At 49.9% G+C, this 20,995-nt stretch overlaps 1 protein-coding gene across 1 annotated transcript in view; it reads left to right on the top strand.

Annotated features, from left to right (window-relative positions):
* LOC135403211 (fibrillin-2-like) overlaps positions 1-20,995 on the top strand; it is a 71,603-nt gene that overhangs the window by 11,168 nt on the left and 39,440 nt on the right. Inside the window, exons 2-5 of the mRNA XM_064636948.1 lie at positions 2,349-2,431; positions 3,554-3,652; positions 8,063-8,158; positions 11,718-11,813. Of these exons, the coding sequence (XP_064493018.1) occupies positions 2,349-2,431; positions 3,554-3,652; positions 8,063-8,158; positions 11,718-11,813 (374 nt within the window). The remainder of the gene's footprint in view (positions 1-2,348; positions 2,432-3,553; positions 3,653-8,062; positions 8,159-11,717; positions 11,814-20,995) is intronic.

The following is a 20,995-nucleotide window of genomic DNA, read 5'->3' as shown; positions in this document are numbered from 1 at the left end:
GAAGTGTCCAAGGCCAGGCTGGAGAAGGGAAGGATCCAGGGAGACCTGAGAACTCCTTCCAGGACCTGAAGGGGCTCCAGGAGAGCTGGAGAGGGACTTGGGACAAGGGATGGAGGGACAGGACACAGGGAATGGCTTCAAAGTGAAAAGGGGGGAATTTAGGTGGGATATTGGGCAGGAATTCCTGGCTGGGAGGGTGGGGAGGGGCTGGGATGGATTTCCCAGAGAAGCTGTGGCTGCCCCATCCCTGGAAGTGTCCAAGGCCAGGTTGGAGCACCCTGGGATAGTGGGAGGTGTCCCTGCCCATGGAGGGGGTGGCACTGGATGAGCTTTAAGGTCCCTTCCCACCCAAACCATTCCAGGATTCCAGAATTCCACAACATCCCTTTTATCCCCAGTGATGGGATTCCAGCTTGTATTTCCCAGCCTGGAGAGAGAACTGTGCTCATTTTAAAAAGCGTTTTTTGTCCCAAATCTGCTGAAGATGTTCTTTTATTGTTTTATTTTCCTTCCAAAACACCATTCTCCTCGCTGAGTTATTGCCCTGGAATCCGATTTCATTCTCCCTCCAGGTCATTCCTGGGCCACCAGATTCATCTCAGCCCATTCAAACTGGATTCTCCCCGTGGTTTGTTTTGAAACTCGGGCTAATTTTTAGCATATGCTTCCAAAAGGGCTGGTTTGGGAGGAAAAAATTGGGATTTTGGAGTTTGACCCTCCGTGGAAAAGGGTGCCCAGGACCTCTCCCAGGATCCCTGGATGGAATCCTTGGCCGAATTTCTTTTGGAAAGAGCTGGAATTTGACACCAAAATTCAAAATATTCCACTTTGTTACCAGTTTCATTCAACTTCCTTCTGTTTTGACCCACAGGATTGATGCCAAATTCCTCTTCCTTCACTAATTTTGGCCAAACCCCCCCCCCAAAACTAAAACCTCTCCGAGTCTTTTGCCTGATAAAATGGCTCTGGAATATTCTTTAATCTCCACCAAGGCTTGAGGTATCCTGAGGCCAAGGTTGGATGACTGTTGGTGGATAATTATTAAAAATTAATGTTCTTTGGATGGTTGGTCCCATTCCTGTGCTGAAATGAGATTCTGCAGGACCTGAAATTAGAAATTCATGATAAATATATATTTATATAGGTAAATTTATAAATTTATATTTATAAAGGTAAATATATAAATATACATTTATACACATATAAATATATATTTAATATTAATATTAATATTAATAATAATTTAGTATTAATATATAAATATATATTAGATATAATTTCACTATAAGCACAAATATATTAGATATAAATTAATTATAAATATAGATTATATATAAATTCACTATGAGTATAAAAATATCAATTATATATAATATAAATATATTTTTACATTAGTTAAAATTCCTCTGTAAACAGCATTTTCTTGGCTGTTTGGTGGCAGCACCGTGTTCTCCTCTCCTCTGGAATCTCATCCCACTCTTCTTAGTAAATATAGGGATATATCTGTCTATATATCTCTATATATTTGATATAAATTCACTGTAAGTGTAAATAGATATAAATTCATTATAAGTATATATTATATATAAATTTACTGTAAGTTTAAAAATATAAATATTTTTATATTTTTATATATAGTTATATATAGTTAAAATTATAAATATTAATATTTATATATAGTTAAAATTCCTCCTCTGCTCAGAGTGAACTTTTCTTCCCAGTTTGTGCCAACCTCAGGCCCAGGCTTTTGGAAAAATTGGGATTAAAATTCAGATTTACCCTTCACCCCCCCAACCCAAGCACCAAATCGTGTTCCTTGCTGGTGGCAGAATAACAGGGAAATAAATAAAGGGAGGCTGTTCCCTGGAAAATGAGATTTATTTGTTGCTCTGGACAATCAGGGATAAATCAGGATTTAAAATAAAAAAATCCAAAGAGATCAACCAACCCTTTAGGAGCTTTTAAAATTAAGTTTTTAACCCGAAGCAAAGGTTTTTAACCCAAAGCAAAGGTTTTTAACCCAAAGCAAAGGTTTTTAACCCAAAGCAAAGGTTTTTAACCCAAAGCAAAGGTTTTTAACCCAAAGCAAAGGTTTTTTAACCCAAAGCAAAGGTTTTTAACCCAAAGCAAAGGTCTTTAACCCAAAGCATTCTGCACACGAGGGCACAATCAGTTATTAAAATTCAGTGGGAATTAAACACGACTTATCCCATTTAACAGGGGACGGGGTTTGCCAGGGAAATATCCCAGCAGGAGCCATTCCCTGCTGTCCTGCAGCTGTGCCACAGCTGGATTTACCCCCTGGCACTGCCCAGAACCAGAGGAAAACCCTGATTTTTCCTTTTCAGGCCCAACGTCTGCGGCTCCAGGTTCCATTCCTACTGCTGTCCCGGCTGGAAAACGCTGCCCGGAGGGAACCAGTGCATTGTCCGTGAGTATCCACCCTGGGAAGCTTTGGGAAGGGAGGCCCAGCTCACACTTGGGATGAGAGTACGTTTCCCAACCCCCAGGGATTCCTGGGATTTCTCTCCCGGTCCTGGTTAAACCGGGACGGCTCCGACCGCTCCCATTTAACGGGATAAAATTGGATTTTCGGCCCCGTTTCAGCCCCTGTGCTCCTCGTTGCCGGGCAGTTTGGGTGCCTGCTTTGGGAGATGAGCCTCCAAGGAGGCTCCTGGCGAAGTTATTTTGGAGCTGCTCGTTTGGATGGAATGTTTGAGCTCCTTGAACCCCACTGAGATGCTGATGCTGCAAATCCCATGGCAGCAGATGGGTCCACAAGCGGGAATTTGCATCTCTGAGTGGCCACCCAGGGCAGGATGAGGATTTGGACAAATCACACCTCTGTTTTGGGAGTTTTCTGTGCTGTTTGGGCTCTCAACCCTGTATAATCCACTAATATTTCTCTTCTCCCTTCCCTTCCCCCTTCCCTTTCCCTTCCCCTTCCCCTTCCCCTCCTCCTTCTCTTCCCCTTCCTCTTCCCTTTCCCTTTCCCCTTCCCCTTCCCCTTCCCCTTCCCCTTCCCCTTCCCTTCCCCTTCCCCTTCCCCTTCCCCTTCTCCTTCTCTTTTCTCCTTCTCCTTCTCCTTCTCCTTCTCCTTCTCCTTCTCCTTCTCCTTCTCCTTCTCCTTCTCCTTCTCCTTCTCCTTCTCCTTCTCCTTCTCCTTCTCCTTCTCCTTCTCCTTCTCCTTCTCCTTCTCCTTCTCCTCCTCCTCCTCCCTCTCCCTCTCCCTCTCCTTCTCCTTCTCCTTCTCCTTCTCCTTCTCCTTCTCCTTCTCCTTCTCCTTCTCCTTCTCCTTCTCCTTCTCCTTCTCCTTCTCCTTCTCCTTCTCCTTCTCCTTCTCCTTCTCCTTCTCCTTCTCCTTCTCCTTCTCCTTCTCCTTCTCCTTCTCCTTCTCCTTCTCCTTCTCCTTCTCCTTCCCCTTCCCCTTCCCCTTCTCCTCCTCCTCCTTCTCCTTCTCCTCCTCCTCCTTCTCCTTCTCCTCCTCCTCCTTCTCCTTCTCCTTCCCCTCCTCCTCCTCCTCCTCCTCCTCCTTCTCCTTCTCTCCCTCCAGCAATCTGCAGGAATTCTTGCGGCGACGGGTTTTGTTCGCGGCCGAACATGTGCACGTGCTCCAACGGACAACTTTCTCCCAACTGTGGCTCAGCTGGAGGTAAGAGAATGTCCTGGGGACCTTCTCTTAAAAAAGAAATGACATTTCTCTGGGCACCTCAAATATTGGGGTGTTTTGGCAGCCCCTTCCCAACCTGACCCGGGCAGAGGTCACAAAATATTCCGGTTTTTGGGGTTGTTTTCCCCAAGGATCCTCATTTCCCCCGAATTCCTGGAGGGAAATTGTCACCTGCTGATGAATTCTGCTCCTCTGGGATGAAAAATCCTCTGGGATGCAGCTCAGGAACCACATCCCAGAGCAGCAAACAGGGCCTGCCAAGGAGTCCATCCAGCCTTGGCTGCTCTTTGAAGTGGAATCAAATCAGTCCCTGCTTTTGGGAACTGAAGAAATATCTTTGATTGTTGTTTTTTTTCTTTTTCCAATGGAAAAATGATGAAGTTTTTGCCAGGCTGTGGTTTGGATGGGCAGGGATTGCCCAGGGTTTTAAAGCAAACTGCAGTGACAAGATGGAATTACTGCTGGAGCTGGGAACGCGGCATTCCCGCTTTTTCTGGGGACAAACACCTGGAAAATTCCAGGAAGAGGGCTGGCTGGCTTGGATTTCTGCAGAGCAGAATGACAGGCAGGCAGGAAGCAATTCCCAAATCCCTCTGGGAATCCCTGCATGGTGCTTCCAACACCAACCTGCAGCACAGGGCTCTGCATGGAAAACTCTCCAGGTGGAATCTAAATCCCGAGAGTTCACAGGGTTGGTTTTTTTTTTTTGGTGGAAAGGAATTATTGCTCCTCTGTGCCCTTTTCCCACTGGAAAGGACCTGGGAGTTCTGCTGGAGGCTGGAGATGAGTCAGGAGTCCCATATGAGGGGCTGCTGGCCACGAGTTGCCACTTGGGATGTTCCCAGTTGGGATTTTGCAGGCGTGGAGAAGGTTCCTTTTAGGCTGGAGGGTGAGGCAGTGCTGGGACAGGGACCTGTTCACGTGGCACAAGGCCAAAAGCTCTTCCCAAAAGGGCTCCACGTGTTTCTAAAAAGCCAGGATAACACCTGGATGAGGCTTTTCCTGCACTGTAGATCCCTAAATGTGGGCAACAACACCGGGTGATTTATATCAGTCCATCCATAAGTGACAACACTCCTCGATCCCACCACAGCCAAAAAACCCCCTGCCAGCAAAAAAACCCCAGAGTTGTGTTTTAAGAAGGGTGATTTTGTGTAAAATCCAGAAATTAATGGGATTTTATCGAGTCTTTTGAGGTCTCCGATGGAAAGAGACAACCCAGAAGTGAATTATTTCCATTTTTGACCAGCTGGAGACGAGCTCTTGTTAATATATTGTTAATATATTGTTAATAAAGTGACTTGCAGGCGTCTGGTGGAAGGTCAGAGAACTGCCCCCCACCCTCCAAAAGCCTCAAAATCACAATCAGGGTGTGACTGGAAGGAGGAAATTCCCAGAGATCCCTGGAAATACCCCCCAGGAAGCTCCAGAGCCTGTGGGTGCCCAGAGCTCTGGGAAGGGGAAGGTGCTGGAGCCACAGAAGTTGGGGAATCTGGAGTGAGGGTCCATGTGGAAGCAATCAGGGAGGAATGCCAGGAATGCTGTGAGCAGGGTGGACATTTGGGCATTCCCAGGAGCCTGGGGTGGATTTCCAAGGGGTTGGGTGGGTTCCTCTGCAGGGGCTCCAATCTGGGATTCATTGAGGGCATGTTTGGGGCTGCACTTCTCAGGAATTCTTCAGGGGGAGTAAAGCAGATGAGCTGTGCATTCCAGAGGCAAGGAAAGCTGCTCTGCCTGTGCTGTGTCATCCCAAAAAGCTGGGTTTCCTACTTTGGGGAGCAAAGATGTTTTAGGAGCCCTTTGCAAGTGGCTGTTTAGATGTGGGAGTGTGTGAGCAGAGGGAAAACCTGCCTGCAAACTCCTCTGGCAGAGCAGCAGCAGCCACTGAGCCTTCAAAATCAGTTGGAGAACTAATCCAGCCCCATCCAAGCATGGGAAAAGTTAACCAGGGAGAGCTGTTGTTCTCTTCCTACAACTTTGCTGCCCTGGAAAATCCCGAAAAAGCACAACAGGCCTTGAAATTCCCGGTTGAAAGATGGTTCTTCTGCATTCCAGATCTGCAGGGGGGGGTTGAACAGGGCCAGCCTTGGACAACTCAAGGCTGGACAGGGCTTGGAGCAAGCTGGGATAGTGGGAGGTGTCCCTGCCCGTGGCAGGGGGTGGAACTGGAGGGGCTTTAAGGTCCCTTCCAACCCAACCCATTGTGGGAGTCTGTGATAAATCAGATGGTGATGGGACCTCAGGGCTTTCGGGAACGTGGCAGGGGTAAGAAATGGGAGCTGGAACAGCCTTTGCCAGTTAGTTGGAATGTTTCTGGATGAGCATCAGGGCTCTTCTCGTATCCAGGCCCCGAATTTCTCACACCCCGCGTTGAACGCGAGGCTCGGGATGCGTAAGGAAGAGTCCTGACAGATGGACAGCTCTGACAGACAGACACTTCCGAGCTCCCTGTGTCTCTGGGCAGCCCTCCCAGATTTCTGGCTCTAATTGCTTTCCCAGGGCTGACTGATGGAGGTGAGGGCTGGAAGGGGAAGCATGTGCCGGGATCGGGGCCTTTTCCCAGAGAGACCGACCTCGTGTCTGACAACCCCGGGCCGTGCTTTGAAGCCTCCAGCTCAGTTTTCCTTAAGGATTAAGCTTCCATCCCGATTTGGCCGGATCCCTGGCCCGGGGGGAGCAGTAGGAAGACGAGGAGACATCGTGACTAATTCAAACCACCCCAGCGCCGCCGGGATTAAACGCGCGGCGCACGCGGCGAGCGCGGAGCCCCCGAGCCTTCCCATCCCTGAGCCTTCCAGAATCCCTCTGAACCGCCTCATTATCCCTGCTGGACACTCCTGAGTCCTGCTGCCTCTTGGACAGGCAGCTCTTGCCTGCTTGGAAGTGGTGTTGGATGCACGGAGGAGACGCTTCCCCTCTCCAGCCCCCCGGAGCTGCCAAGGCACGGCCCCTCCTCTCCCTGGCAGGCACGAGCTGTGCTCTCTCCATGCCTTTTGATTTTAATATTTCATTTTTTTTAACGTGAAAAACAGTTTTCACGTGACTTGCTCTAACCTCAGGCCCTTGCAGTCGGAGTTGTCACATTACAAAAGGAGAAATGTGTCGTTCCAGGGCCATTTGTAACTCAACTTTTAGCAGGAAAACTTAATTTTTTGGGGGCTCTTCTTCTCCTCCAACGATGAAACACTTCAAGCCCTGTCCTGGCTTTGTGTCTGCAGCAGGATAAAACTTCCCAGCTTATTTATTGCTATTGTTTTCCTACAGTGCCTTAGTCACATCCAGTGGGTCATAATCTGGTGTGAAAGCTGAACTCTCACATGGAAGAATAGATGGGACGTGCTTTTCTCTGCAGATTTCTGTCAAAAAAACCCTCTTGTAGCCAAGGAATGTCACCAACAAAGCCATGTAGTTACTGTAAAAGGATGATAAATGTCCTCAAAGTTTCCTCCACCAAAGAAATTCTATCCCCCCAAACATCTCACGAGGCTTTAAGACGGAGGAATGTTAAAGGTTAGGCAGATTTTAGGATGTGAAAAGGGTTTAAAGGGAAGCAGTACCGTGAAATAATGATAAAAAAATGGTATGGAGATCTTGGAAATGTGGAATATCTGAAAGAAAAATTTGTTCAAAGAGAGAGAGTTCTCAAAGAAAGGGAGATGTCAGGAATTCTGCCCTCACTCACAGTCTCCTGGGCTGTGGTGGGATGTCCTGGAGGAAGGATGAAGCTGGAGATGTTTAATTGGGGTGGATTCCTTAAGGAATGGGTGGGTGCCTTTGGTTTCTGTGGAATGAGGTTGAGGTTGGATCTCAGGGAAAGGTTCTTCCTCCCCAGAGGGTGGTTGGGCACTGACCAGCCTCCCCAGGGTTTGGGCACAGCCCCAAGGCTGCCAGAGCTCCAGGAGGGTTTGGATGATCCTCTGAGGGATTGCTGGGGTGTCCTGATGATCCCTGGGGGTCCCTTCCCGCTCAGGATATTCCAGGATTCTACACAAATCCTGCTGCATTGTTGCTGGGGATGTTTCTGTGTTCGTAGGGGACAAATTAACCCCAACTCCTTAAATAAAGAGGGGCAGGGGGTGGAGAAGAACAAAAGCAAACCCTGGGGAACATGTCCAGAACTCTTGGATAACGCTCTGAGGGACAGGGGGGGATTGTTGGGGTGTCCTGAGCAGGGCCTGGAGTTGGATTGGATGATCCTTGTGGGAATATCCCAAGATATTCCATGATTTTACTCAGTGTGTTTAACCGGAACCGGCAACTTCCGACCCAACTTTTCCACCCCGGGCCGGCGAAGCTTTGCCCGTCCATCCCACGGGAGGGGTTCGTATCCCGGGATTTTGGAGGGGTTGGGATCCCCGGGTGACGTTTTCCCCGCTCTTCCTTCCCCCCCAGTCCAAACGTGCAACGTGAGGTGCATGAACGGGGGGAGCTGCTCCGAGGAGTCGTGTCTGTGCCAGAAGGGATACACCGGCACCTACTGCGGGCAGCGTGAGTGCGGGAATGCCGCGGGAATGCCACGGGAAGGGCACGGAGGGCACGGGCACCCAGGGATCTGGGAATGCCATGGGAAGGGCAGGGAGGGCACGGGCACCCAGGGATCTGGGAATGCCATGGGAAGGGCACAGAGGGCATGGGCAGCCAGGGATCTGGGAATGCTGAGGGAAGGGCAGGGAGGGCACGGGCACCTGGGGATCTGGGAATGCTATGGGAAGGGCAGGGAGGGCACGGGCACCTGGGGATCTGGGAATGCTGAGGGAAGGGCACGGAGGGCACGGGCACCCAGGGATCTGGGAATGCCACGGGAAGGGCAGGGAGGGCACGGGCACCCAGGGATCTGGGAATGCCACGGGAAGGGCACGGAGGGCACGGGCACCCAGGGATCTGGGAATGCTATGGGAAGGGCAGGGAGGGCACGGGCACCTGGGGATCTGGGAATGGGCAGGGAGGGCACAGGCACCCAGGGATCCTGGAATGCCACGGGAAGGGCACGGGCACCCAGGGATCCAGGAATGCCACGGGAAGGGCATGGAGGGCACGGGCACCCAGGGATCCTGGAATGCCATGGGAAGGGCACGGAGGGCACGGGCACCCAGGGATCTGGGAATGCTGAGGGAAGGGCACAGAGGGCACGGGCACCCAGGGATCTGGGAATGCTGTGGGAAGGGCACAGAGGGCACGGGCATCCAGGGATCTGGGAATGCTGTGGGAAGGGCACAGAGGGCACGGGCACTCAGGGATCCCGGAATGCCACAGGAAGGGCAGGGAGGGCACGGGCACCTGGGGATCTGGGAATGGGCAGGGAGGGCACAGGCACACAGGGATCCAGGAATGCCACGGGATAGGCACAGGCACTCAGGGATCCGGGAATGCCACGGGAAGGGCACAGAGGGCATGGGCACCCAGGGATCCGGGAATGCCATGGGAAGGGCACAGAGGGCATGGGCACCCAGGGATCTGGGAATGCCACAGGAAGGGCACAGAGGGCACGGGCATCCAGGGATCCTGGAATGCCACGGGAAGGGCACGGGCACCCAGGGATCCGGGAATGCTACGGGAAGGGCACAGAGGGCACGGGCACTCAGGGATCTGGGAATGCCACAGGAAGGGCAGGGAGGGCACGGGCACCCAGGGATCCTGGAATGCCATGGAAGGGCACAGAGGGCATGGGCACCCAGGGATCTGGGAATGCCACAGGAAGGGCAGGGAGGGCACGGGCACCCAGGGATCCTGGAATGCCACGGGAAGGGCACGGGCACCCAGGGATCCGGGAATGCCACGGGAAGGGCAGGGAGCGCACGGGCACTCAGGGATCTGGGAATGCCATGGGAAGGGCAGGGAGGGCCCCTTAGCAAGTCTCTGTCTATATATCTCTATATATTTGATCTAATTTCACTGTGTGTAAATAGATATAAATTCACTATAAATATAGATTAGATATAAATTCACTGTCAGTATAAAAATATAAATATATATATAAATATATATATAAATTTAGGTGTGTATTAGTTAAAATTCCTCTGGAAACAACCAAATAATTCAGATGTTTACTTTAATAATACTGCAATAATATAATAATATAATATTAATTATAAATACATTAATATAATGAATATAATAATAAGTATTATTAAGATGATATATTAATATAATAAATTTTATACTTTAAACCATATATTTATACTATAATAATGATGAATTAATATCATTTATATAACATAAAATTCTTTCTAATAGAATTATTTATTACATTTAACAACACTTGAATTGTATTTATTTATAGCAATTATTTGCAGTATTTATTTATCATTAATTATTATTAATAAATTGATATATTAATAAATTGATATATTAATAAATATATATTAATTAATAAATATACTAAATATTATATATTATTATTTCTATAATGTAAAATTCTTTTTTATAGAACTATTTATTACATTAAACAACACTTGAATTATATTTATTTATAACATAATTATTTGCAGTATTTATTTCTCATTAATTATTATTAATAAATTAATATAACAATAACTATATTAATTATATATTAATATTAATATTAATATATATTAATAATTTATATATTAATTAATAAAATAATTAATAAATATACTAAATTTATATCTTATTATTTATATATTATTTAATAATACATTTAAATAAGCATTTCTTTTAACAAGCAACCACCAGCAATGTCTTTGAGAGAATCTCTGATCCATCAGAACTTTCCAGGCAAATTCCCAATCCCTGGAATCACTGTGGGAACCCCCCAGAGTTCTCAGGGAAGCCAAGGAGGACTTTTAAAAGCTGGACAAACCCCCTCCCATTCCCCCTAAACTTCCCCTCAGCTCCCACTGGTTCGTCGGTGCCGCGACTTTCCCGAAAGTCCAAGCGGAGCCGGAGGCACCAGCTGGAAAATTTCATCCCAAACAGCCAAAAACTTGGGAAAAATCTGAGTAACAGCAACCCCCGGGCTTGGAGTGGAGCGTGCAGGGAGCCCTGGGTTACGTGCAGCTCCCGGCTCCACCTGGAATGTCCTTGGGAGAGGGCTCAGATGCTGGCAGGACATCGCCGGCAGGGTGGGAACGCCGGAGACTCCCGCTGGCAGCATCCCAAAGGAGCACATTCCGGCTGCCTCGGCTCCGGGATGGATCCGGGTCCCAGAGGAGGCTCTACCTGGGCTCTGAGCTGGGCACAAAGCACAGGCATTAGATTGGGTTATTGACAGCAGGAGGGGTGTGTTGAAGTCTGTGTGTTCAGGATTCCCATAAATTCCCCAATTTATGGGAATTTTTGCTCGGATGGCCCGGCCTGAAACGACAAATTCGGGTCCAAAGCGTTTCGTGGTTACGGGATGAGAAGTCTCTGCTCCCTGTGGTGTCTCTGGATCCTCCTCTCCGCTGAGGCTTGTCCTGTGCAGGGCCAGGAGTTGGACTCCCTGATCCTTGTGGGTCTCTTCCAACTCTGGATATTCCATAATTCCAGGCTCCCAATCACCAACCTCCTCCTTTGACTCCCGGACCGTCCACCGCAGTTTTTGGCAGGTCCCATTTTAAGCCAATGAATATTTAAAAAGTCCACGTGCTGCTCAGGCTGCTCCTTCCCTGCTCTGGGGACGTGGGACTAAATTCCTGACTCGTCTCCCATTCCTCACATTCCCACACACTGTCATTCCTTAAACATTTTCCCGTCTGCGTTTCCTCCTTCGCCACCAATCCATCCCCGGCCCTGACATTTAAATCCCGGTGCTGACCCCAACAAACCGAGATTCCAGAGCTCAGGAAATCCTCCGAGGGTTTTATAGCCTTGTCATAAACGGGCTCCTTTGGGAACAGGATGTAATTTTCCAAGGAAAAAAAAAACAACCAAAAAACCAAAACCCCTCAGACTTTTCCCAGCGCGGAGGAGGCTCCGGGCGGGCGAATGAGGTGGAGGTGGCACTGCAAGCGTTGGCAGCAGGGATGTGGCTGAACCTCAGCTCTGTGGGTTCACCAGGAGCAAAAAAAAAAAAAAAATCATGGATTTCTCCTTGTTTTTTCTCCAGCTGTCTGTGAGAACGGCTGCCAGAACGGCGGGAGGTGCATCGGGCCCAACCGCTGCGCCTGCGTCTACGGATTCACCGGCCCCCAGTGCGAGAGAGGTAAGGGACATCAGATCAAATTAGAACATCAGGAGGGGTGTGGTGAAGTCTGTGTGTTAAGGATGCTCCATTTATGGGAATTCTTGCTCGGATGGCCCGGCCTGAAATGATAAATTCGGGTGCAAAGCGTTTCGTGGTTACGGGATGAGAAGTCCCCGCTCCCTGTGGTGTCTCTGGATCCTCCTCTCCGCAGTTTGTTTTGTTGCTGAGGGCAAAAAGGGTGTTTTCCCATCACTGCTGAGGACAAAAAGGGTGTTTTCCTCTTGGGCATGTCCCTCTTTTTTTGTCTTGGTGGCCTGGGAGAGGCTTAGAAATGCCAGGAAGCTCCTCCTGAAGAGAAGGGGACGCCATCGGTCCCTTCCTGATCACTGAGAGGGAAAGACCAGAAACCAAAATGTTTAAAAGTGCCAGGGGGGGAAATCAGGTTTAGATATTGGGAAGGAATTCTTGGCTATGAGGGGGGTGAGGCCCTGGCACAGGCTGCCCAGAGAAATTGTGGATGTCTCTTCCCTGGAAGTGCCCAAGGCCGGGTTGGAGCAAGCTGGGATGGTGGGAAGTGTCCCTGCCCATGGCAGGGAGCGGGACTGGATGAGATTTAAAGTCCCTCCCAACCCAAACCAGTCTGAGATTCCCTGATTTTATGATGGGATGACCCCACTGGGCAGCCAAACAGCCAATCCTACATCTCTCTCAGCCCCATCTCCCTTGGGATGGGCAGAAGGCAGGTGGAAGTCAGGCAGGGACATGGATGGGGGTGGCATCCCCATTTCAACAAGGAGAGCAAAAGCTGGGTGTGGGAGCCCAGGAAAATAAGGAATTGATTCACTCCATCCCATCAGTGGAATGACATCCAGCCACTTCCTGGGAAACAGCACCTGTAATGATGGCTTGGGAAGACAAAACCTCAAGGAAAGGAGGAGGAAGGGGGGGACATAAGACCTTGTACCCCTTTCTCCATCTTTCCCTGAGGATTTATTGTGAGCCTGACAGGCTGGGGCACCCCAAGAAGGGCTCAGAGCAGCTCTGGCAGAGCAGGGACGTTGGAGGAGTCAGGGACCACCCAGAGTCTGGGAGCACATGGAAAATGCTGCTGTGAGGCTTGGCCAGCTGGCACAGGAATTCCAGCAGGCAGTGGCAGCTCCCTGGGAGAGCTCTGAGCTCCCCCCACAGCAGCACCATTTCTGCAGCCTCCTGCCTCTCCTATTTCAGAGAATCCAATAAGAACTCGATTTATTGCCTGATTTTGACGTGTCTTGGGTGCCTCTGGAGACAGATGCTTTTGGGTGAAGGTCAGCCCTCAAAAATGAAAACTAATGACATCACCAACACCAACAGCTGATAATTTTCAAACGCCCGCGGACCTCAAACCCCAAAAGTCAACATGAATTTAATAAAAGGCCAAGAGCCAGTACTCTTGTACTGAGAAACAACACCTTGGCAAAGTTATTTTGATGGCTCAGTACCACGTTTACTCGAAAAAGCTTGAAAGCCGTGACCAGAACATCGAGTTTTTCCATGAAAGAACCTTATTTTAGTTAAAAACGCCACGGAGGGGAGCACGAGCCAGCTCTGGTTCGTTGTAAAGCTCCCGTGGTTTGGTGCCAGTGGGAAGCAGCTCCAGTGGGAAGCACAGTTTGCCCTCGTAGGGACGCGTGGCTTTGCTGAGGGGCTGGATCACATTCATGTTTGGGCACCGTGGGTACAAAAACACTTGAATCAGAGAATCATGGAATCAGCTGGGTTGGAAGGGACCTCTGAGATCATCAATCCAACCCTTGATCCAACCCCGCTGTGGTTCCCAGCCCATGGCACTGATGCCACATCCAGTCTCAGCTTAAAAACCTCCAGGGATGGAGAATCCACCCCTTCCCTGGGCAGCCCATTCCAATGGCTGAGCACCCTCTCTGCAAAGAAATTCTTCCTGATATCCAACCTAAACCTCCCCTTGCACAGCTTCAGACCCAGCCCTCTTGTCTTGCTGATGGTTGCCTGGGAAAAGAGACCAACCCCCCCTGGCTCCCCCCTCCTGTCAGGGAGTTGCAGAGAGTGAGGAGGTCTCCCCTGAGCCTCCTCTTGTCCAGGCTGAGCCCCCCCAGCTCCCTCAGCCTCTCCTCACAGCACTTGTGCTCCAGTCCCTTCCCCAGCCTCGTTGCTCTCCTCTGGACCTGCTCCAGCCCCTCAATGTCCTTCCTGAGCTGAGGGCCCAGAACTGGACACAGCACTCCAGGGGTGGCCTCACCAGTGCTGAGTCCAGGGCAGGAATCACTTCCTTGGACCTGTTGGCCACCCTGTTCCTGAGCCAGGCCAGGATCCATTGGCCTTCTTGTCCCCCTGGGCACACTCTGGCTCCTGTTCAGCTCCCTGTCAATCCAGGGTTTGGCCGAGACACAAAATCTCTCCCTTTCCTTTCCTGTTGGACGTCCCTGATATGATTTTTGGCGAGGCCCAGGGTGGCACGGCTCAGAAATGAAACCGAAACACCGCCGTGCAAACTCCCCGAACGAAGATCAAAGCTCCCTGGAAACGCTCCGGTTCTCTGGCCTCTCTCCTTCCCTGAGCTTGGGCTCGTCCTGTTTTAACTCCATGGCCAAGGATTTGGGCTGTTCTTGCCTCGAATGTTTTTTTTTCCGTGCTGGGGCTTCTTGGCCAGGTGATTTAGGGGGTGAGATGGGAATAACAGTTGGTTTCTGGTAGCCCAGGCATGGGCCAGCCCTGCTTAAACACACACAGCTCCACGGGCTTGTGCAACATTCCCTGGTTTGGAAAAGTGTCTCCTGAACCTCCCGGAGCAGGTGCCCCATAAAAGGCCTCTGCTGTGGTTGGAGCCTCACATTTATTGGCTGCAGAGAAGGGAAAGTTCTTTAAAAGCCTCCACACACCACATTTGCTGAAGGAACCTTTCATTGTTCCAGTCTCCTGCTTTTGTGGAGTCACAGAGTGGTTTGGGTTGGAAGGATCTTGAAGCCCATCCAGTTCCACCCTAGAGGTGTCCAGTGGACACCTCCCACTAGACCAGGTTGCTCCAGTCCCTACCCTTGAACATTTCCAGGGATGGAGCAGCCTCAGCATCTCTATTTCAAACCCAGATCTTGTGGAGTGCTGCAGTTATGGATCCTCCAAGCCCTCTCCTTGCATTGCTTCAGTCAGGGCAGGTTTTCCTGATTGGCCTTTTGAAGATCCCTTCCCCTAAAACCCCACAAATCCAAGCTCCAGAGCTGTGTCTGCAGAGCTCCTCGCTGAAGTGTCGAGGCTCATAAATTGAGGCAGGCATTGGCTGTGTGTGTGAACAGAGAGCTGGAAATTCCTCAAAGAAACTTCTGGATCCAGCAGGGCTGGAAAACCAAGTGTAGAGGGAGAAAGGGAAGAGACAGGGAAAAAAGAAGGGGGTCTGAGCAGGGGCTGACTTTGGAGACATCTTGTAATGTATAAAATTCTTTAAATAAAGAGAGCATTTTTACAAAGCCTTTGGAGATTTGGCTTAGCCCAGACTTGTACTAAGAGACAAAACAAGCTCTCCAGCTGTGTACACACAGCTCCTCCCTGCCAAGACAAACAGAGCCCTCGCTCTGCCGGGAGATGTTAAAAGTTACACTTTTCTCCAAGAGGCTCCTGGCCGGGCAGATTGGGGGGGTTTGGAGCCAGGTGAGGTGCTTGGGAATGACCTTCCAAGGATCATTAGCGTGGCAGGGAAGGTTTAACCCTTCCAAGGAGAAAAGGGGTTCCTGCTCCATCCCTGAGTCCGTTAGGAGGAGTCCCTAAGCACCAGATTTGCTGGAGATGGGACCACTGCTGGATTTCTTTGAGGTTTGAGGTGTTCAGGGGCATCCTTGGGAGTCTCCAGTGGCAGGAGAGTCAAGTAACAGCCTTGGATCATCTGTAGCTCTCATGTTAGCTCTAATCCTTGTTCCCAAAGATTTTTCAGAGGGAAGATTAATTCAAAGCAGAGCCTGAAACCCACTAGAAGGGTTTTCTTTATATTCATAGGTGGAAAGGATGAGTTTCATCATAGAATCTTGGAATATTCTGAGTGGGAAGAGACCCACAAGGACCATCCAGTCCAACTCCTGGCCCTGCCCAGCAGGACACTGTTGACTCATATTCCAGGATCCCCAGGTCCCTTCCCATGCCACTGCTTCCCAGCCTTCCCAGCCAGAGGTCCCTTCCAACCCCAAACATCCTGGGATTCTGCCAACCCCTGAACTCCATCTCTGGAGTTGGGGGGTTTGGAGCCAAGTGAGGTGCTTGGGAATGACCTTCCAAGGATCATTAGCGTGGCAGGGAAGGTTTAACCCTTCCAAGGAGAAAATGAGTTCCTGCTCCATCCCTGAGTCCGTTAGGAGGAGTCCCTAAGCACCAGATTTGCTGGAGATGGGACCACTGCTGGATTTCTTTGAGGTCTGAGGTGTTCAGGGGCATCCTTGGGAGTCTCCAGTGGCAGGAGAGTCAAGTAACAGCCTTGGATCATCTGTAGCTCTCATGTTAGCTCTAATCCTTGTTCCCAAAGATTTTTCAGAGGGAAGATTAATTCAAAGCAGAGCCTGAAACCCACTAGAAGGGTTTTTTTATATTCATAGGTGGAAAGGATGAGTTTCATCATAGAATCCTGGAATATTCTGAGTGGGAAGAGACCCACAAGGACCATCCAGTCCAACTCCTGGCCCTGCCCAGCAGGACACTGTTGACTCATATTCAACTCACCACCAACCAGGACCTCCAGGTCCCTTCCCATGGCACTGCTTTCCAGCCTCTCCTTCCCGAGTTTGTCCAGTTGTCCCACCCCAGGGGCAGAATCCAGCTCTTGTGTGTGTTAAATTCCACACCTCTGGTGATTCCCAGCCCTCTCATTTATCCAGGTCTCTCTTCAGGGCCTCTCTGCCCTCGAGGGAGCCGACAGCTCCTCCCAGATTTGTTTCACCAAACTTCCTCAGCGTCCCATCGAGTCCTCGGCCTTTTGGCCAAGATCCTGGGTAGGGGGAGGGATCACAGAGGGATCACCAGCTCTGCCACAGGCACATGGACCTCTCTTCACTTCAAAAGTGAGATAAGGAGTGAGGAGCAATGGCCAGAAACTAAACCACCAGAAATTCCACCTCGACCTGAGGAAGAACTTCTTCCCATGGAGGGTGGAGAGCACTGGGGAGGGTGTGGGGCACATTCCAAACCCACCTGGGGCAGTTCCTGTGTCACCTGCTCCAGGGGACCCTGCCTGGATGATCTCCAGAGGTCCCTTCCAACCCCAAATATCCCAGGATTCTGCCAACCCCTGGATCCCATCTCTGGAGCATCACTTTGGACCGGTGAGCACTGAACGTGCCCGTGTTGGTGTTGGTAAAAAGAAGTCACCAACCCCCCCAAAAATCCACCCAATATCAGATTTATTTCGGGGTTTTCACTTGACTTTCTTTCTCTGTGACCAAAAAGAGAAATCCCTTGGCTTTTAAACCGGGATAAACTGAATTTCTGAGGATAAACTGAATTTCTGAGTGCTGGGAGCAGTGGGGGCTCCAGTAAGAGGCTGCTTTGTACTGGGAGCAACCTGAGCACCTTCACACTTCATTTAGGAAATTCTCCACTTCAGAGGGAAATACCTTAAGAGAGAGGTACTCCCAGAACCTCAGCATCATTTCCTGCCTCCCCCTGACATCTTCAGGGATGAGGAACTAATGACTGCATTGTACAAGCCCAGCAGGCTCTGGGAACGTGAACTCCCATTACATCAGTGTGGGAGGAAAAAGCTGCAGCCCAGAAAAAAATGAAGCTGTGGGGGGACAGAGGCCAAATTTTTTTTTTATTATTATTATTATTATTTTTTTAATGGTTTTACGGCGAAAAATGAAGCGTTTTGATGTCATGTCTCTGATTTCACCCTCCTGCAAGTAGGAAAAAATGAGGTGTAATGACCTGTTTGGCTCAGGTGGTGGTTTGAAGCCCTTCCTGTGGTGCCAAGGATGAGGTTTTAATTTGGGTTGTTGGGGTTGGTTTTTTTTTTTTCCATCCCTGGGGATGCCATGAAAGAAAATCTTCTTTTCCTCTGGAGAAAAAAAAAAATAGCTTTTTAAGAGTAACATCCCCCATCTTTTGGAGGTTCCTCTGATCTGGCTGGTTCAGAAAGGCCCTGGGGGGGTCTCCATGTCCTCTCCTCTCCCTGGTTTCCAAAAATTAGGGATGTTCTTGAGTGCAAACACTTGAGCTGGAAGGCAGCTGTGCTCTTGAAGCCTCAGAATTCCCAAGTCCCACATCCCAGGAAGAGCCTTGGAAGGGATTGTGTCCACGTACAGATCACATCATCCAGGATTCTGCTTCCCTGGAGACCCAGCTTTTCCTATTTTTATAGAAATATGTCATTATTTCAGCACATACAACACAGGGATCCCCTCTGAGGTGCACTCAGGGAGCATTTCTGAGCCTGTGTCCGTGGATTCACCAAAATTTCAAAGGGATTTTCACATCTTTGGGTTTTTTTGGGAACTTGGGGTTCCTTGTTAACTCCCACAATTCCAATCCTGGAAGAAATTTCCATTAGCATTGAGTCAGATTCGTGGAAGCCCCCCCAGGTTGGCACATTTTTATATGTTTTACCAATTTCTCAAAGGTCTTGGCTGCCCAGAACAATTCCTCTCCTAATTCCATTTAATTTCCATCACTCTGCCACTCGCCCTGAAATATTTAAGGCCTGGAATAATTTATGAGGATTTTTATTTCTATGATGTAAATGCTGGGGTGGTCCAATCCTGCCAGTCAGCCTTGTCCAAGGGAAAGCTCCATCCTGATGGATCTGTCCCCTTCCCTCCAGCTGCAGCTTCTCCAGTGACAGGCACCCCATGCCACGTGTAAACAGGCCACAATCCCATCCAGGATTCCAGCTTGGAACACACAGATGGATCCAGAGGGTGTCTCAGCACAAGCTGCACTTTAATCCACTCACATTTCCAGCTGCTGGGAATGTTGCAGGATACCCCATCACTCTTCCTTGGAAGGCCTCTCCAACTCCCACCTCCTGAGTTATTCAGTGGCTTTGTCTCAGATTTTTCCTCTCATAATGATTTTTTTTTTTTTTCCCCTCTCCATAAATTTCCAGCCTCATTTGGAAACCACCCCCCAGGATGAATTTGTGAGGAAAAGATGGGGAATTCATTAGTTTGAGCTGCCCAGTCGGTTTTTGGTTTGGGGATAAATCTCCAGTTGGCAAAAATCTCTCCTCCATCCATGCCCAGCTGCTCCCAGGGCTGCTCTGGAGCCAGGATGGGAGAGTTGGGGGGGTTTAACTGGAGAAGGGAAGGATCCAGGGAGACCTGAGAGCTCCTTCCAGGGCCTAAAGGGACTCCAGGAGAGCTGGAGAGGGACTTGGGACAAGGGATGGAGGGACAGGACACAGGGAATGGCTTAAGAGTGAAAGAGGGGAAATTTAGGTGGGATACTGGGAAGGAATTCCTGGCTGTGAGAGTGGGGAGGGACTGGGATGGAATTCCCAGGGAAGCTGTGGCTGCCCCATCCCTGGGAGTGTCCAAGGCCAGGTTGGAGAAGAGAAAGTTCCAAGGAGACCTGAGAGCCCCTTCCAGGGCCTGAAGGGGCTCCAGGAGAGCTGGAGAGGGACTTGGGACAAGGGATGGAGGGACAGGACACAGGGAATGGCTTCCCAGTGCCAGAGGGCACAGTGAGATGGGATATTGGGCAGGAATTCCTGGCTGGGAGGGTGGGGAGGCCCTGGCACAGGTTTTCCCAGAGAAGCTGTGGCTGCCCCATCCCTGGAAGTGTCCAAGGCCAGCTTGGAGCAACCTGGGATAGTGGAAGGTGTCCCTGCCCATGGCAGGGGGTGGGACTGGATAATTTTTAAGGTCCTTCCAACCCAAGCCATTCTGGGATTCTATGAATTTTTTTCCCCCCAGATGAGCTTTTTATTAAAATTCCATGTTCACAAAGAGATTCCTCCTCCTGCCCAGAAACCAGGAGCTCAGCTGGGTTTTTCCTGGTGCTCAGCTAAAGCAGATGTTCAGACATAAAGCAGAGCTCATTGCTGAGCTGTGTGATGGAGTTCCTCCTCCTCAGCCTCCTTCCAAAGGTGAGGAATAACCTCCCATTTCTCTGCCTCGTGGCAGAAAAGGCATTTTGATGTAAATTTTCCTGCAGGAAAGATCTGGCAGAAACTTCCCTGCATTCGGTTTTTCAGGCTGCAATTTGCCTCCTGCAGACAGGTTGCCTTGATCAGATAATGACAGGTTGTGTGAAAACCACATTTCTTCCCTCTGTGGAAAACCAGGCAGGCTCTGCTGGGAGCCCTGGTGGATCCTGCACATGGAATGTCCCTGTGTGCCCGTGGCTTTTATGGTTTATCCTTAATGAGACAATCACAGGCTGCTTTTCCCCTGCCAGAGGGAAAGGGGAAAAGTTCTCCAGAATTATTCTCCAGCATAGATATTTAATCCCTTCATTTGCTTGTTTGGTGGCTCAGGGGTCACGGTGCCCGGTGGGAACCAACCTCAGAGTTCATTTCCTCCTGGGAGCAGCATTCCCACGGCTTAGCTTTATATCTGGCAGGAATGTTTGGCCTGGAATTCTCCCAAACTGCTTTTCCTGGGTGCAAACCTGTTCCAGGCAGAACAACAGGTCACAAATTTGGCTGAAATAACAAAATAAACCCACTCGTGAAACACGGGAGGGACAGAGGGAGATGCTCTTCACCTTGATAAGATCAGGGAAGACCTGGAAACCCAGCCAGATTTTTGGGAAGCCCTCACTCCATAGTGTCCTTGCCATCAGCTCCTCCCAGAAGGAAGGTGGGCAAAGTCCACAAAAGCTCTGCCCAAAAATGCTTCCCACTGGTCAGACATGAATTCCTCCTTCCCTTCCTCATTCCTGTTAGGAACACCCAGTCCAGGAGGCCACAGCCACCATCTCCATGCCCTTTTTTTCCAAGAGCCTGTCCATAGACATGTTCCCAAGGACTCTGAGAGGTGCAAGGCTTCCACCCAAAGTGCCACCTCCACTCCTGCACCTCCATCCCTGCCTAACCAGTGTCCTCATCCTGAGGTCTCTCCCAGGACACAGGACACGGCTCCAGCCCTCCCAGACATTCCCAAAACTGCTGGAACTCCCATCCTGGTGTGTTCTTTGTGCCTCAGATGCTGCTGGGAGGGCAGGAGGAGGGTTGTGCGTGGGGCTCCATCTCGGGTTTCGTCGGGAGG

Source organism: Pseudopipra pipra, chromosome 27 (genome assembly GCF_036250125.1).
Source record: "Pseudopipra pipra isolate bDixPip1 chromosome 27, bDixPip1.hap1, whole genome shotgun sequence".
Classification (NCBI taxonomy): domain Eukaryota; kingdom Metazoa; phylum Chordata; class Aves; order Passeriformes; family Pipridae; genus Pseudopipra; species Pseudopipra pipra.
This window is presented reverse-complemented; position numbering and strand designations above follow the sequence as displayed.